We start from the raw sequence: 13,933 nt of genomic DNA on the forward strand, positions 1-13,933 counted from the left end.
CAAAAAAGATTTCTGTCGTATCAAATAATGGAATGACCCTACAAGAAGTGAATGTAAAGTTCTTCATTTATGTTAAAAACAAAATTTAAAATTTAAGATAAGATCACTGATTCATGGTTTTGCAGAAGTCACCTGTGAAAAGACTTGGCATTTTGTTTGATTCTGCAGCTCAAATTGGTACGAATGTCCATTGCAATTAGAAACATGAGATTGAAAGTCGGATTTGGGTTCTGTTTCCAGCTCTCTGAGCCTCAGTTTCCCCATATGTAAAAGAGGCATTATAAAAAGTCATGTGATAGAGATTTGGGGATGATTAAATTAAATAATGAATATAAAATGCTCAACACTGAGCATGGAACGTAATAATTAACTTTCATCGTCATTGTTATCATCAACACTGCTATAAACGTTGTCATCTTACTGTCAAGAAACCGTAAAGTGAACCCAGGTTTGCCCAAGGTAACACTTGTTCTCTTTCTATACTTGCTGGTGAGATGAGAAGCATAATTTGGAGGGACATCAACCACTGTTGGGCCCTGAAGTGACAGCTCATGGAACAATGGCAGCTAGCACAGGGGCAGGAGCCTTGGGCATGAAGGTGAGGTGCAGGAACTGTCTCCCAAGGCCACTCTTTGAAAAAGGGATAGGTGTATTCTCAAATGATTTCAAAGGTCAGAAACAAGACCAATGAAGGAACTTACAAAAGATGCAGATTTCTGTATCAATATAAACTAGTGCCTAAGGCTTGGATTATTCAAAGAAAAATAAAATGGTTCAAGAGATGGTCAGGGGCCTTTTGCTCAAGGCATCCAAGCAGGGGATGAATGGCAAGGTGTTGGGATTGCTATTAGCTTAACTGATAAACAATCTCCAGTGCTCTTCAAAATCCAGAAGTCTTTAAATTGTGAATCCAGTATTTCTCCCTTTGGACATTTCCTCAGTTAATAAATAATTATTGAGCATTTGAAGTTAAAAGCAAACTACCCAGAGATTCATCATCTGAGAGAACTGGACTCTGAAAAATATGATATGTGATTTACCGCAAACATTTCAGTCATGTTATTTGAGTTACATGGTAACAAGTTACATAATACTGTTTAAACTTTAATATTTAAAAAATATTCTTCAAGTCTTCAACTTTTTAAAAGCATTTTTACGCCAGGCACTGTAGCTCATGCTTGTAATTCCAACCCTATGGGAGGCTAAGGCAGGAGAATCACTTGAGCCCAGGAGTTCAAGACCAGCCTGGGCAGCAGAGCAAGACCCCTTCTCTGAAAAATAAAAATAATAAAGGCTTGTGGCTAGCCTGTAGTCTCACCTACTTGGGAGGCTGAGGTGGGAGGATGATTTGAGCCCGGAAGTTTGAGCCTGCAATGAGCTATGATCGTACCACTGCACTCTAGCCTGGGTGACAGAGCAAAAACTTGTCTCAAAAAATAAAGGCATTTTTATAGTACATTTTGTTTCCTGAGCATTCAACTCACTATATATGTGCGTGCACACATGTGTGTGTCCACATGTGCACATGTGTCGTGAACAGGTAAAAAAAGAAAAAGCAGCATTCGGAAAACATTCTTTACCAAGGTTTACCTAGTAATAAAATATTTATAACTAATATTCATTAATGAGATTTAATAATATAATGTCCAGCAATAAGATAAATTTTGTTACTATTTCGAAATAGCACATAAAATATAGTGGAAATGCATAAATAACTCCTTAAAAGTGCATATTGTCATACTATTAGTCAAATTTTGTGATTTGAAATGGAACAAATTCACGGAATGAGTTTGATAGAGTCGATTGAAAGTGCAGCTGCTAATTTGGGCCCAACATCAACATTAAAAATGTGCCATTGTATGCATTCTTGTTATGATGAATAACTAAATAGAAGATAGTGTTCTATTGTAAATCACATTCATAAAAAGTGTGATTCTTTTAGCATGTTTGAAAAATTGCTTTTGAGATAGTGTACACCAAGGATTACAACCTCCCAAAACGGGATTAATCAAACATGATTAAAAGTTTTTGTTACTGCTACAATTTACACATTATGTCAGTAAGATGTCTTAACCATGACTTTTGTTATTTGATAGACAAGACATTTATAATACCCTTAGTATATCTGGGTATATCAGTCTTGGTGTCTTTTTTATCCATTTGTTTCATCAATCAAATTTTCAAAATAAGAATGCTTTTGTGACTTATCACTACCAACATGACTGACACTTCTTTCACATAATTTAAGAGTTATATTTGACTTTCATGTTAAAAACAACAGTATATAGAACTCAGTATTTGCTGCAGTACCTACAAATACATTAGCTATGATAACAATCCTTAAGAGATTCACATTTTATGGAAAATAACATACAATCACAAAATAAAACCTTCTTAGCAAATGGGGCTATAAAGTGAATTTTTGATGTTTAATAAGTGATCTCAGTGACTGCTGGCTTTACAAAGAAAATTGCATAAGACATTTCTGTGGGTTTTTTTGTTGGAGTATAGGATGACTAGTCAAAAGAGAAAAGACCAAAGCTTTGCCACAATCCAAATGACTGAGCCAACCATCAACAAGAAAATCCCAACCCCTCAGAACCAATCCTTTTGTATCCTATGACTTAGAGTAACAGAAAGCCAACACGGCTTCTCTGGTTTCAACTCTAATGATGAAGTGGAACCGCTATGACTTCAAATTATTATTTCAAAATGCAGTATTTGCTTAAACACTTCTCACTGAATAATACTAAAACTCTTAAACAGAGAAGAGATACTGGTCTACAATAAGAAAAATAAGGTAGATGCCAGAAATGACAAATACAACAGAGACCACGCATCCAATAAGCAATGGATCCGGGATGCCAGAGTTACTGAGACAATTTCCTTCATTCTTCCCAACTCCTACACAGATACTGGTACCACCATTCATCCTCTGAAAAAATCATAAATAAACTCTTTCTTTTACCTTTTTACCTTTTCATTTTTTTTTGCAAAGAAATAAAAATATTCGTGCCAACATGTTCTGCAGTGTGGATTCAATCTGTGCTAACAATGTAGACGGAGGTCCGCAAACTCACCTGGCACCAATGTATTTTCAAGAAGTCACTTCACATTCTGAGTCTGCATTTATGTAAGGCATTAAATGCGGGATATCAGTTTCTGTTCACAAAGGAGGATTACATCAAAGATGTAAGTAAGCCTACTTTGAAGATTGTAATGTGCTATAAACATATGTTTATAATGATAAAGAGGCTTATATAGTCTGGTGTTTAGTGGTAAATAAAATGTTAACAAATTATCCTAACCGTATGTAAATATATTTCAAAAGATTGAAAAGGTTTAAATAATAAGCCATAACGCCAAGATAAATAAATGTGAGCTCTAGAAGTTCAACATATTAGTTCTGGTAATATTCACCTATGAGGAATCAAATGATAATATTTAAGGGAAAATGCACAAATCTTGTCTTGAAAGAAGTACTATATTTTGGACTTGAAGTTTAAATTTGGCATCTCTCTTCATTAAATAAAAACATGTTGAGACATTCCTTCATTTTAGGAAAACCTGATAAGAAACCCATTAGTATAGTTTATGCTCCGTACATTTTGCATGATGCCAGAGAATGAGTCCCTTTTATAATAAAGCACAATAGTTTGGTTCTGGTTCTACATTTGTTTTTTCTCTCTTTTTTTTTTTTTGGTCTGCAGGTCTGAGCTCAGGATGAATTTATAATTCATATAGCACGAATTTGCATACAAATTTGATGCATACAAAAGCTTAGGGGTCAATATTCTCTCCATTCTAACCCTTCTTATTGGTGTTTGTCTTTTTTGGTTTATAACAGGCACTCAATACATATAAGTGACATAATCCATCACTTGAAAAGGTAAGAGCTGTGTCAATATATTGAGAGAAGAAAAAAGGCTGTAAAAATGACAGTAACCTAAAATGGAAAGGCTACGCCATTTAATAAAATAAAATGCATTTAATAAAATACAGAAGCTACGCTGCAGCTAGAGAAAATATAATTTGGTTTCTTATTAAGCTAAATTCCCTAATATAAAAATGTAAAGTATTTCCATTGGAGACAAAATGTTCATTGTCAATTTAAACCTACGATGTTAAATACAAACAATGTCAATTCAATTATATAATTTTGTCTTTTAGCATTTCTTAAGGGCTCACTATTATGCTATTCCTATACATTTTCAGTAGCATATCAAGAAAGACTATTTTAAAATAGGGAATATGTTGAGGTATTTTCTGATGAATATGCTTGCCATACATGCCAAGAATACTTAAGATCTGGGGCAGGTTTCAGGACCAAGACTAGAAAGAGTGCTGTTGAGACTGAAAATCTAGATAATCAGGACACTGAATATAGTAAACGAAAGAATGCTTCTGATTTCTAGTAGATAATAGTAAGCATGTATTACAATTCACTTTTACAATGGGGTTATACCAAATACAATATTTAACATGGATCTTCCAAGCAGGTTTGAATTGTGCTAAAGTAGCTATCTCAACAAAAACCCCATAAAACGATCCCATTCTGCCTTTTATATTTGCAGAAGTGATTTCTTTTTGCAAAAGAATCTATGCCAAGCCCTCAGTACAGTACACAGGAACTTGTGTGCTCCACCAGTGAAAATTTGTTGAGATGAATTTTAAGTACAACACCAGAGTCAAGCCACCTGCCCTGCCATAAAGAAATATCAGCAATCTGACATATCAATAGTATTCACAGATGCAGATATATATTTATGGAACTCTATCAGCATAAATCCAATGGCTATGAATAAAACATCATTTAAGTCTCCTGGGACTCAAATCCAACTTGATAAGCAGAGCATTGCTAAACCCCTTGCCACTGATGGAAAAAAGAAAGAAAGAAAGAAAAAAAAAAAACAGCAATAACAACCACAAAAACAATACCTCCAGAACAACAATTTCTCTAATATATTATGCTCCAGTTTTTATCAGTCTTTAAACAACTTCATCCTAATGTTTATTTTCAGTCATGCAAAATTTCTAAATTTTCAATTTTACTACAACTGGGAAGGTGTACCCCTTTGCAATCTGATAAACAGAAATACACATGATGACAAAACATACTTCCACTGAGACAATAAAATACGTGGGCCATGCTATCTGAAGTCAAATGACATAGCCTCCAGTCCCCAGTTTCCCCTGCACTAAAGACCGCTGTTTGGCCGGGCACGGTGGCTCAAGCCTGTAATCCCAGCACTTTGGGAGGCCGAGACGGGCGGATCACGAGGTCAGGAGATCAAGACCATCCTGGCTAACACGGTGAAACTCCGTCTCTACTAAAAAATACAAAAATCTAGCCGGGCGAGGTGGCGGGCGCCTGTAGTCCCAGCTACTCGGGAGGCTGAGGCAGGAGAATGGCGTAAACTCAGGAGGCGGAGCTTGCAGTGAGCTGAGATCCGGCCACTGCACTCCAGCCTGGGCGACAGAGCTGGACTCCGTCTCAAAAAAAAAAAAAAAAAAAAAAAAAAAAAGACCGCTGTTTACATCTCATCAAGTAGCTAAATGTCAAGCACATATAGATACTCTGATCAAAAGATCATCTTTGTTTTTGGTGGTGAAACACCAAAGATACTAGGGATCCATTGCAAACACACACATTCCAAGTCAAACAAAAGAAAACCCAAGAAAAGCCAACCCTTTAATAGTCAATGACATAAATGCAACACGACGGGAAATAAATTACAGTACCCGGTTACAAAACCTCCTTAGACATCATAGGGAAAGAAAAAGGTTTTTACCCACCTGGGATCTTTCTGAATACTATCAATGGACGGGGACCTGGCCAAGGTGCCTTCGGGCGGGAGAGCAGGGCCGGATTTGCTGTATGGAGACTCAACAGAGGGACAATACTGCAGCTGTCGGTAGGGGTCCGCGTAATTGGAGGCCGGGCCGGCGGCATAGCTGGCCCTCTGGAAGGTGGCCGCGGCGGCATTCTGCGGGCCGTGCTGGCTGCCTGTGCGCTGCAAGGGGACGGAGTCGACAGCAGGGGAAGATGGGGCTACGACAGGAAAGTAGGGACAAAGTAAAAAATTGAGGACCTGTTCACAGAAACGGTTAACCAGGTCTAGGCAGGGGCAGGGGAAGTTACACACATAAAAAATAGGGGATTCGAAAGAATAAAAAAAAGTTAATCCATCATATTTGAACCAATACATTCAATGTTATCCAGTCAAATGATAATCAGTATGCCTAAGAGACAAACCTTTCAGGAATGGGGGAACGCATCTGTTGTGTGCCTATTGCTTACCCACATCCAAGAGAAGGTGTGTTCGGCTGCCATATAAACTTTGTGCAAAAGTAAAACTCAGGAGATATATAGAGAATACTTTCTAAGGAGGCATGGGAAGTTAATTCTTTATTGTTCAAGTTGAGAAAATTCAGAATGTGTTCAGGTAATGTTATATTATTAAGGATGTAAAACAAATTTAGCAATGTAGTTAATTTTCTTGAATCAAAGAAAATAAGAAGAAATGAGAGGCAGTGTATGAATGGGGGTGGAGATGGGGAGAGGTGGGGTTCACATTTCCATAATTAGCACAAGAACATTCAATACAGGACTGCTCTAGTTTCTGTAAAGTAACTCCCGAAAGACTTTTTTATGCTTCTTTTTCAAGTGAAGCTGTCACAGGAACAAATACATTTGGTGAAGGGAGAATAAGGCAAAAACCAACCCAACTGCAAGACAGACAAAATAAAGGAGCTGACTTAGCTTTTCTGAAAGTATTTGCATCTTCTCAATGCGTCCAAATTGTTTTGAGAAGATTTTACACTAGTTACTAAAATCAGTTTGACTATTTTCAAACTGAATTTCAATTTTTTGTTTCCCTCTTGGATTCTTTTTAGATCCTTTCATGTCATTATTTTTATCCAGTTCTCAAAATATATTTGACATCTAAGGTTTGGTTGATATATACAATGAAAATAGCATCTTTGATTTCAGTAGAATATGACCAGTTATGAACTGCTTTAATGACTGCTAGTCATGATCCACAGTAGACAACTCACTTGCTTTCTGGTGCTGTAGAGCAGACTTCATATCCAAAATAGAGCCAGTGGCTAGATAGGACCACTTATGACATGGGTGCTCTAAGGAATTGCTCTAAGGAATTAGGTTCTCATTATCAATTACACTTCTCTGACTTCCTAACCATTTCTTAGTGAACAATGATAGAGCTTACTTTATCCTCTTTTACATTAGGGGACATATGCCAAAACAGAGACAAAGGAAATTATGTCACGCTACGAAGATAATTATTTAAAGAGGTAAGGAAATTGTGTTGAAATGATGAAAAGCTGCAAAGTGAAGGGGAGGAATATACTCGAATACCAAGGATTGACTTAAGAGTTCAGGGCTCTTCTTTCCCAATGAACTTTGAAGACTTCATCTTAGAATTACAAAAATGTAGGAAAGTAGGTTCTGCGACATGACAAAAATGGCAAAAATACTTAAGAGAAACTTTATAAACAAAAAGTGTATATATTCCCAGAGGGACAATATTTTGAGATAATGAAGGTTGTCCTGATGTGTTAAGTCTCAAAATAATCAGATTAGGCTAATAAACATTAATTGCAAAATCAGAAAACCTGCTTTATGTCTTTATGCAAGTCCTTGAGGATTTATCATTTCTCCAAGGTATTACCAGCATGTGTAATTAAAATCCACATTTTAAAATTTATGCGTAATGTGCCTTATATTATTGTAAAAGGGGTTTAAAATAGACAAGTCATAAACTTGCTCTTGGATGAACAAATGTACGGAGGTAAACAAAATTTCATTTTCTATGAGTTGTGATAAGCTAGCCAGAAAATCAAGGGCAAAAAAATAAAACTAAGTACATCTGGCATTTTTCATAGATGTGCATTTTTTCCATTCAGAAACTAAGTATCAACATTTAATCTTGCTGAAAATGGTCTTCAGAAAAGAAATACTTTTCTATGCAAAATCATTTGCTATTAATGTGTTCAATACAACGATTAAAGTGTCAGAGATCAGAAAATAACATTGAAATTTAAAGAAATCTTTTTGTTAAAAAAACAACAGAGTAGGTAAGGAGAACAATTTGACTACCCACACAAAAAACTCTCAAAGGACCATGAGTTAAAAGAAAATATAACAAGAAAGAGTTTAGGACAAACTCTGCCAAGCAGCAGACAACAAATTATGAATAATATGAGGGACTGGTTCAAAATGTGAAAATAGGATGCGAAATTCAATTAATTAAGCAGAAACAGGAAGGCAACATTTTGGTATGTATGGAGGAAGAAAAGGTAGAAAAAAGTTTATGAATGTTATTCGGTTCCTATTTATATTTCACTTTAGCCCTTTTCAGGGAAGTGTCCTGGAGCTCTTTCAGAGCTTGGCTGCTAGAGGTGGAGAACTGGTTCCTGTCCTGGCCTTTTGGTCAGTTCTTGGCACTGGACAGGTTCACCGAGCTCTCCAAGCTCCAGTTTCAATGTTATTGAAGAGAAAAAATGGCTTCATGGGATCATTGTTTGATTTCAACCCAGGAAAAGTGTTAAATAACTAATATGGAGAAAATATTAAACAAATGAATTATTAATATTACCACCATTAACGATGTTGAAATCAACTGACAGTAGAAAAGGGGATTGTACACTTGGCACTGGGAGAAAGGCCCTTTCACTGGGTATCAGACTATATAGCTCCTTTTGAGTGCTGGGCTCTGCTGTAAGTGCTTTATTTGTATAAATTCATGTTTTCTCCAACAATCCTTACAAGAGAGTATACACATCATTTTCACCTTACAGACAGGAAACTGAGGCTCAGAGACATTAAGAACTTGCCAGAAGTCAGCTGATAATAACAAAAAAGGAACTGAAGTCCTTGGAGTTGGTTTCTAGAGTTTATGCTCATAGACACCATGGCTACCAGGGCAGGTTTAAAACCTCAAATTATCGAATTACCTAATATGGTCAGAAAACTTAGAAAAACGGTGAGGCCTAAAATGAAGGAAATGTCTACTATAGGTACAGAGAAGAGATGGGTTCATTAAGGAATTAACAACCTGAATATTATATTGAGAAATATTACAAATTGGTATGCTAACTAATTTATACTATTTCTCATTAAATTTACACTATTTCTCTACTAAAGGTACAGATAAAAGACAGGTTAATTAAGGAATTAACAACCTGAACATTATGTTGAAAAACATACTACAAATTGGTATGTTAACTAATTTACACTATTTCTCATTAAATTTACACTGTTTCACTTTGGGAGGCTGAGGTGGGCGGATCATGAGGTCAAGGAGTTCGAGACCAGCCAGGTCAACATGGTGAAACCCCATCTCTACTAAAGATACAAAAAATTAGTCAGGCGTGGTGGTGCGCACCTGTAATCCCAGCTACTAGGGAGACTGAGGCAGAAGAATTGCTTGAACCCAGGAGGCGGAGGTTGCAGTGAGCTGAGATTGTGCCATTGCACTCCTGCCTGGGTGGCAGAGTGAGACTCCGTCTCAAAAGAAAAAAAAAATTTACACTATTTTTCTACTAAAGATACAGAGAAGAGTGGGTTCATTAAGGAATTAATAACCTGAACATTATATTGAAAAACATATTACAAGTTGATATGTTAACTCACACAATTTCTCAAATTGAATTTATTGAGATATGCAAAAAAGTACAAAAATTATGCCCAATAAACCTAACTTTGTTCATTCCTTGGAAAATCAAAAAATAACAATATATATTTATATCTTAATTTTATTATAAAGTGTTTTACATCTTAGTTTAACCAGTGGTATCACTATTATGAAAAGAGGTTGGGATATGAAATCTAAGATGAGAAACAACTTTCAAAAAAATTATGTATTGTAAAAAATCACAATCGTGTAGTTTCGGCCTTGTCAAATGGTCTTTAGAGGTATCATTCCCAAATCCACGCTTTAAACGTCTTTCAGGTCATAATAAAAAAAACAGTTGATGAGAGTTTCAAAATATAAAATCTCAATCCAGATTGGTGCTGTTATAGTAAAATAAGTTGGAGGCTAATCAATGTAATGAAAATAATGTAAAATACCAGTACAATTGGAGAGAAACCATACTGTATTAGAGGACAGGTTATATAATCATACGGAAGAAAATGTATGAGAATCTAACGGATCTCAAACCAACCATTAGTAATGTAACAATGTAATACCTTACTTCGTAAAAGTATATATATAAAAACAATTACTTTAAATGAATGAAAATCGTTAAAGATCTAATATGTAGAGAATATTACACAATTATTTAATATTATTTATTAATTATATTTAATTATAATAGCTACATAATTATAAATTATAATATATATAATTATAATAATTATAATTAATTATAATAGCTATTATTATTACCATTAAGAACTCTGAAATCAATCAATATTAGAAAACAGAGAGGTGCATATGGCATTGGGTAAAATGTCACAAAGATTCAGGATTCAAGTCTCCCATCTGGCACCAACTGCTTAGACATTGATGGGGCTTATGCAATCCTTGGCTCTCCATTACTATGGATAAATTAATATCGGTCACACTATTAAAACACTTTCCTTTAATACATTTTTTCCCTTAATTTCTGGACTACAGAACACTTTTCCTTATTTGCGTTTTAAAGCTCAGTTGACCAAACCATTCTCCTTGTAGGATTACTCTATCCCATTGAACCCACTCAGGGCAAACACTGGAGAGGGAAGGTGCTTCATCAGCTCTGTAAACACACTCCTCTCTCGTCTCACCTGCTCTGCAAACAGCCCTTTCTCCTCTCAATAAGCTCTTAGAATTCAATGAACTGTATCACTGGTCTCTTTGGGAGATTTCACAAGTAGCCACTTCAGCAGCTGACTTAATACTTCAATAGATACCTATGCTTTCATGAAATTATCTGTTTGTTTTCTGCAGAGCTGCACAAATAAAGGCCTAGTTTATAAAGGAAAAACAAAGAGATGTTTTATGTTTATTTGCTATATTTGTTTGGAAAAGGGGAAGAGGCATCCTTTTTAATAAAGTGAAATATTCTGCTTTGTGATAGATAATTGCAAGCATTATTTACTGACAAAGGAAAAAAGAAGAACAGAATAAAATACAAGAATCTGGGCACACAGTTATAGAAACTTGGTGCAGGGAATATAAGGTAATGTTCAATAAAGAGGAAGAAAAAAAGCACTACTTTTTGGATTATTTATCTTTGCCTTTAAGTATATCTGCATATACAGATAAATATGAAAACATAAAGCACATTTACATGTTTTGTAAATACAAAATAAGCATATAATAAAGTAATTAAAGAATGTCCCTCTGAAGGTTCAGAAAATAAGAATAGCTGAGGTGACTCTTAAATGACCTACATACCCTTAAAAGGAATTCAACTCCGTTTCTTTAGGGATAGGGAAGCTTTAGCACCCAATCTGACATATATCCAAGAGTGTCATCATTAAGAATTGGAGTGGCCGGGCGCGGTGGCTCAAGCCTGTAATCCCAGCACTTTGGGAGGCCGAGACGGGCGGATTACGAGGTCAGGAGATCAAGACCATCCTGGCTAACATGGTGAAACCCCGTCTGTACTAAAAAATACAAAAAACTAGCCGGGCGACGTGGCAGGCGCCTGTAGTCCCAGCTGCTTGGGAGGCTGAGGCAGGAGAATGGCGTAAACCCGGGAGGCGGAGCTTGCAGTGAGCTGAGACCCGGCCACTGCACTCCAGCCTGGGCGGCAGAGCGAGACTCCGTCTCAAAAAAAAAAAAAAAAAAAAAAAAAAGAATTGAAGTATAAATATTTTGCAATTTTCTGTGCTAAGCACAATTGATCCATCTAAATTCGATGGAAGAATACTCAAGGATAAATTTAAACATACAAAATTTAAAATATTTTCATGTATTACTATCTCTGTGGGGAGAGGCATTTAATGCATGATTCTTAGTAGTAACGGGATAATCGTCATTGGCGTTAATCTTGTTTTCCTTGCTGTTATTGGAAAAGAAGACATTAAAAACACCAGAACAGGCCAAACATGCCTACCACATTGGTTATCAAACGGAAAGTGGGAACATGTGTATGAATATATCGTAGATATATTTGAAAGAGAATATGATGTAAAACCCTATCCTTAAACAGCTTTCATAGTTTCCTTCTTGTTATATCCTTGAAAGAATTTAAAAATGCAAGCTCTTCATCTGGACAGATGGCTAATGCATGTGGGGTTTAATACCTAGGTGTTGGGTTGATGGGTGCAGCAAACCACTATGGCACATGTTTATCTACATAACAAATCTGCATGTCCTGCACATGTATCCTGAAACTTAAAAAAAAAAAAAAAAAAAATCAAGATGAGATACATGGTACTATGACCATGTTGCAACTTTGAATAACATTTTTGTGACGGTGGTGACTATACTTATCTTAACCAATAGCCTTGAAGTGAGCAGATAGATTTCTATGTAAGCACAATTTTCAAAAAATGCAAGCTCCTCATTAGGTCTTCATGATATAAATTAACAGGAAAAAAAAAACAACAAATGATTAACAGAGAGGATCCTGTTCAATCATTGGTAATAGCTACTACTATTTCTAAGAATGTTATTGTGATACACAGCATAATGGACTCCAGCAGATTTGTAGAACTTGGTATAAAAATTAAAAATGTAAATAAGTGAATTAATAAAAAGGAAAGAAAAATAATCCCATGTTTAATCCTACATATGTATGTATTTGCATCTATTTAAATGCACATTTAGCACTGCGTGTTTCAATTTTCCTCTGATTTATAGTGTGTGCAACTGGAGTCACAATGAATGATGATACACATTTTTTTTTTAACCTTTCCAAGCACATTTTCAGCCATCAATGGGAAAGGATAATAATAAATGCTACATGTATTTGGAGCTTCCTATTGTGCCAACTACCATATTAGGGGCTTCTACACACGATCTCATTTAATGCTCACAACAGCCTACATGGCAGGGACTACTATCGCTAACATCACCCTCATTATGTCACCGAAAAGCAGTGACAGGACAGTGGGCAGGGCTGGGACTGAAATGTAGCAGCGGACTCCAGGGTCTGCGTGTTTTACCCTCTCTCCTCCACTGTTGGGCACTAGAGGTGAGGGCAAGCTTGGTTAATAAAACCTACACATTTTGAAGGGCAGTATGTTTGACAGAAATGCCAAAAAAAAAAAAAAAGACTAAAATTTAATGTGACATAGAGTGTAACTGGTTAAATCCCTATGACCTAGATAATTGGCCCCATCATAATATTCCTTGGGCTCGGCATGGTGGCTCATGCCTGTAATCCCAGTACTTTGGGAGGCTGAAGTGGGTGGATCACGAGGTCAGGAGTTCGAGACCAGCCTGGCCAACATGGAGAAACCCCATCTCTATTAAAAATACAAAAATTAGCTGGATATGGTGGCAGAAACCTGTAATCGAAGCTATTTGGGAGGCTGAGGCAGGAGAACCATTTGAACCCAGGAGATGGAGGTTGCAGTGATCCGAGATGGTGCCATTGCATTCCAGCCTGGGCGAAAAGAGCAAGACTCCATTTCAAAAAAAAAATGTATTATCATTTTCTTTGGTTGCTTCTTCGGAAAGAAATGTACAAGAATCTCCTTCAATTGAAGACAGAAAGGGCTTAGGGGAAGGTCAATGAATAGAATTTTCCATAAAAATGGAAATAGGGTGGTTGGGTGGAGAATGCTAAGGTATCCACAGTGGACTTATTTCTTTACCTTGAGTAAGATGAGGGGACTGAGCAAACTCATCACAGGATAGAGAGAGGCAGGCCAGAAGGAGAGGCTGCATGGGGCAACCTGAGCAGGTTTCCTAGTTGCCAATCTCTAGAGAGCCAGACGAGATGAGATGCATTATTCATGTGGGTTTAC

General features: G+C 36.4%; 1 protein-coding gene across 4 annotated transcripts in view; it reads right to left on the reverse strand.

The window, feature by feature from the left end:
• Positions 1–13,933, reverse strand: part of CTNND2 (catenin delta 2) — a 942,360-nt gene that overhangs the window by 358,630 nt on the left and 569,797 nt on the right. For all 4 annotated transcript variants that reach the window (XM_033178807.1, XM_033178804.1, XM_033178806.1 and 1 more), the window contains exon 9: positions 5,797–6,052. In XM_033178807.1, coding sequence (XP_033034698.1) covers positions 5,797–6,052 — 256 coding nt within the window. The remainder of the gene's footprint in view (positions 1–5,796; positions 6,053–13,933) is intronic.

The sequence above is a fragment of the Trachypithecus francoisi genome, unplaced genomic scaffold, assembly GCF_009764315.1.
Source record: "Trachypithecus francoisi isolate TF-2019V2 unplaced genomic scaffold, Tfra_2.0 Lachesis_group2, whole genome shotgun sequence".
Taxonomy (NCBI): Eukaryota; Metazoa; Chordata; class Mammalia; order Primates; family Cercopithecidae; genus Trachypithecus; species Trachypithecus francoisi.